The sequence below is a fragment of the Oratosquilla oratoria genome, chromosome 2 (assembly GCF_046742065.1).
Source record: "Oratosquilla oratoria isolate Oo_2021 chromosome 2, ASM4674206v1, whole genome shotgun sequence".
Classification (NCBI taxonomy): Eukaryota; Metazoa; Arthropoda; class Malacostraca; order Stomatopoda; family Squillidae; genus Oratosquilla; species Oratosquilla oratoria.
Genome location: NC_134778.1, coordinates 12,521,422 through 12,526,421, shown reverse-complemented (window position 1 = coordinate 12,526,421; position 5,000 = coordinate 12,521,422). Strand labels below are relative to the sequence as shown.

At 38.7% G+C, this 5,000-nt stretch overlaps 1 protein-coding gene across 1 annotated transcript in view; it reads left to right on the top strand.

The window, feature by feature from the left end:
- Positions 1–5,000, top strand: part of LOC143033687 (uncharacterized) — a 13,628-nt gene that overhangs the window by 2,048 nt on the left and 6,580 nt on the right. The window contains exon 2 of the mRNA XM_076199177.1: positions 2,953–3,022. Coding sequence (XP_076055292.1) covers positions 2,998–3,022 — 25 coding nt within the window. The 5' untranslated portion in view covers positions 2,953–2,997. The remainder of the gene's footprint in view (positions 1–2,952; positions 3,023–5,000) is intronic.

Genomic DNA, 5,000 nt, shown 5'->3' with positions numbered 1-5,000 from the left:
TCCACTGGAAAAAAAAATATTGTGATCTTTTTGGGGAAGCTTTAACCATCCTCCCTTGTTACAGGGTGGCTAATGAAACGAATTTGAGTTGAATATTTAGATTGATTAGCACAACAAAGACAAGCTTGCGGCCACTATAGAGGCAGAACCAAGACTGCTTCCGACGCCAAGCTTATTTAGCGCGGGAAAACATATACAATCCGCCTTGGTTCTTCCTTAAAAAAGGGAAACAAATAAATATACAATGAAAATAACAAAATCAATATACAATGATAAATATACAATACTACAAGTACGCATGTATCAATATACAAGGAATGTTTGATGCCACCATCACACCGTCTGTGACTTCTTTTTTTTTTTTTTTTGGGGGGGGGGGTTAAGGGGTAGGGGGGAAATGGGTTCCTGCCCCCGAGAATAGTTACTGGTTGCATAATACTAATTATGTATGACGTTGGAACACAGTATGAGATTCTCGCCCTTTCTATTAGATTACATAAGGGGAGAAAATAATGATAATAAAATAAGTAAATAAATGAAATAAAATAAATTAATAGTGATAACAGTAATAAGAACAAAAACAACAAAACAATAATAATTAACAATAACAGCAATAATAATGATAATCAAAAAATAACACTACTAATGTTGATAAGAGTATAATGAAAACAATGATAATATCGATAATATTAATAGAGATATTCACAATAACAATTGATTTGTCAACTTGTACATCCCGACTCGAGGGTAGATCCTAATCTGGCGACCAGAACCCGGGTTCGAGTCCTGCACTCCTGCCGAGGAACGGTGCCACAACTCGATGTCGCTACAGTATTGAGGCACTGCTGGCGAAATTACTCAGAAGGGTATCACATTGGGCTAGTTTTCCTCCAACCTTCGGTTAATCGGCGATACCTCCATTTGATATACTGAAGGAAAATTATTTTCCTCCGGCAAATCTGTCGAAGGAAAAATAGCCCGGTGTGATAAGGGCTTACCACTTGCTTGTTGGGTAACCTATGCTCACATATAACTGTCCACCAAAACGCTAACTAAACGTGACGGCACACTGGGCGTTTCTCGCTAGCATCACGCTACTTGCTTTTGCTACTTGCTTTGAACAGTAACGACTTCGGTGGCGATCTTTTGTTTTTCGAATTTCCAAATGTCAAAATTACTCTGAGAAGCTGAAAGACGATCTAAGAGAATTTAAACCTAGAATACGAATGTTAGACACTTTCTTGAGATGGTCTTTCCAAGAGTCTTGCTACCCAAGTCGTTTCTAATCAAACGACGTAGCAAAAGTGAATAGCATGCTAGCCTAGTGTGCCGCCATGTTAACCCAACCTTTGTTAAACTCGTTGACGCTTAATCTCGTTTTCTCTGGCTGTCGCCAAGCGATTTTATTCATAACTGACGAATTAAACCTCTTCCCCACCTAACTTGGCTGCGAAGAGACTGGAGCGATGACGTAATCGCCTTCCTTAAACGTGTTCAAATTTGTCAAATTCATTCATCCGTTCTTGTGGATTTATTTACTTATTTTCTTCCAGCAAGTCAGTGTATTACCACATTCACATTTTCTTTACGAAAATTTTGCTTTAGATTTTGTGACTGAACTATCAGCGTGTCATTTCATTTCACTTCTTTTCGTTCAAAATTATATCACATATTCGTATTGGTCTACCAACGCTCCGTTTTCTTTTATTTTTCGTTTCTTTTTTTCCGTTTTCGTTACTCCGACTTTTGCTTTCGTTTTCTTTAATCCGGTTTTCTTCCTAACGTACTTTGGAGTTTGTTACTGCATTACCAAAACTCCATTTTCTTCCATCTATTTTCGTTCCAAATGACCGGGATTATTTGTAAAATTTTCCCACTGCGTTCCTAAGCTTCAATTTTCTGTAATTCGATTACGGACAAAATTACTTTAAAATGTGTCATTGCTTTGGCCCCCTCCCCGTTTTCTTTGCCTATTTTTCGTTCGCAATTACGGGAATTATTTTGTCATGTGTCACTGTGTTTCTGAACTTTCGTTCAGACACGTTTCCAAATGGTTCACTCCTTTGCTGAGATCTCATATTCTTTCACTCAAATTTTGATCGAAAATGTCTCATAGATCACAGAAAATGTTTGATCTGTGCTTGCTCACTACTACATGGAAAAATAATGATTTAAATGTATAAATGATAAATGATTTATAATTTAATTTTACTTCGCGAAACTCTCCTTTATCAGGAGGCTGGTACGGTGCCTTTTACAAAGGAGTTTGTAGCGTGGATTTTAAATAACCATGCCCTTGGTCCAACTCGCCGGTGGCAGGGTTCGAACCGCCATCACCTCGACTTTCGTCGCAGGTAGTGATGCCATAACTCGCTCGGCCAGCGAACATTGTGATAAAGAAAAACAAAAGACAAATAAATAAATAAATGAACTCAGGTTGACACCACCATGACCACAAAAATTGTCATCGAATTAAGTTATCAGGCGTTCTTTGGCATCTCAGGCAGGACGAATATTATCTAGAGATCGTTTTTATCTATATCTATATATCTGACTGCCGTCAGGTGATTTTATTCATTTGATGGAAGCCCCTCTGCATTTAAGAGTTAATATGAAAGCGTTTCACGAAAGTAAAGGTAATAACTAAAAAATATCTATAAGAATAAATAAAATATGAAAAATCACCGAACACCATACACTGCCATCTATCGGATGAACTACACATTAAGCCCCTCATCGCCAAAAATGCGATTTATCTCATACTGTAGCGTGAAAAAAAGAAATGAATTATATATTTCTAAACTTAATGATGCATTGCTATTTATAACTATCACCATGATTGTTATTATTGCTGTTGTGACTGTTATTATCATCATTTACCATTACGTTATTGATATTATTGTCATTATCATTGGTTCTGTTCTCGCAAGGTCTTTCTTTCTTCTCTTTCAGTAAAAATCACGTCTGAGGTTGTGACGTCAAGTGGACGAGAGCAATATGGCTAAGTGGCTCCCTCTCTTAGGTAAGTCTCTCTCTCTCTCTCTCGCCTTCTTTTCTTCCTCCCCCTCCTCCTCCTCCTCCTCCTCCCTCCCTCTCTCTCTCTCTCTTTCTCTCTCTCTTGCCTTCTTTTCTTCCTCTTCCTCCTCCTTCTCTCTCTCCTTCTCTCTCTCTTCCTTTCCTCCTCTTCGCCCCCCTCTCTTTCTCTTTCCATTCCTTCTTCCCCTTTTTATCCCATCTCTCTCTTTCTTCCTTCCACCTCTTTTTTCTTCTCCTTCACCCCACTCTCTCTCTTTCTCTCTCTCTCTCTTTCTCTCTCTTCCTCCTTACCCTCTCTCTTTCCATTCCTTCCTCCTTTCTCCCATCTCTCTCTTCCTTTTCTCCCGTCTTCCTCCTGTCTCCTCTCTCTTTGTCTCTCTATCTCTACTCATCACTCCCTTTCTCTCCCCTCAACCTCTCCCTCCCTCCCTCCCTCCCTCCCTCTTTCTTTTTTACATTTTAATCATATCTAAAAACGTGACCCACCTCAAAATGACAGGTTGAAAAAAATGACTGACAAAGCAAAAAGTTAAATGTAGAAATAAAAATAAATAAATCTACACTCTAGAAAACAACGTAATGATAATAAGTTAAATAGAAAAATGAAACACAAATTATATAAAAACATAAAAAACAAAAGAGAAACCAAATGAAAGAAGTTCAAACAAAACTAAAATAAAGTTGAATACAATCATTCAATCAAAATCCCTTGAGAAGATTATGCCTCTAAAGTCAGACATCCGACCCATCCCCAGTCAGCTATCCCCCCCCCCCCAGTCTGGGTCAATGTCCCTATGAGCAGGGTCAACGGCCCCCTGAGGCAAGTCACGTGACCATGTCGTCCCAACTGACGTCCTATCTGCAAGCACATTTGCTTTCGGTTGTCGGGAGTTGCCCGCTAACCGCATGAGGTTGTCTGCTTTCACGAGCATGCGCAGTGACATCTGTGCGCACGTGCATGCCAGAAGTTCGCCAGCTGACACAGGAAACGTTCGTAAACGTGGCGGCACGCTAGGCATTTCTCGCTAGCATGCTATTTGCTTTTGCTATTTCGTTGGAGTACAAACTACTTTGGTGACCATTTTTTTTTTTTTTTTTCCAAATGTCAATTTGCTCTTGCGTCATATTACAGTGAGAAGTTGAATGACGAATTAAGATAATTTCAACCTGGAATACGAATTTTAAGACCCATCGTTGAAATGTTCTTAGGAAAGTCTAGAATATTGTAACCAAAGTCGTTTCTACTCAAACGAAATAGCAAAAGCAAGTAGCATGTTAGCCTAGTGTACTGCCACCTCTTTCACCCACAAAACGTCTGTTATGACCTGGCGAAGACTTCACCCAAAAAAATTCGAATCCCACTTTCACTCCCAAGAATTCCTGAGACCAAAACCAAGACTTCAGGTCAAAGAAACATTCTCATTAATGATTTCCTTTAACGTCACAAGCTCCGCTCTATCAGTAGGCTAGCACGGTGCCCCTTGCAGAGGACTTTGTAACGTGGAAGTGAATAAACCGTGCCCTTGGTTCAACTTCACCGGTGGCAGGGTTCGAGCCGCCATCCCCTCGACCTTCGCCACAAGTAACGACGCTCTAACAAATGAAAAATTATAAGCATAAATAATAATAATAATAATAATAATAATAAACAAAATAAATAAATGCATAGGCATAGTTACATAATAAACAAACAGGAAAATAGTAAATAATAAATTGACAGATAAATAATAATAAATGATATTCAAGGAAATAATAATAAACAAACAAATAATAGCAAACAAATAATATAAAATAAATGGCAGGCATTACAGAATCTTGCTTAGGCGTTTATCTAAATGATTCTTAAAGCTTCGAACTGAACTACATTGCACTGCCCCTGCATGAAGTTTATTCCATTCATTAACTACACGGTTGGCGAAGTTGTTTCTACCAACTTCCAAATTAAATCTATTTCCTGATTCAGC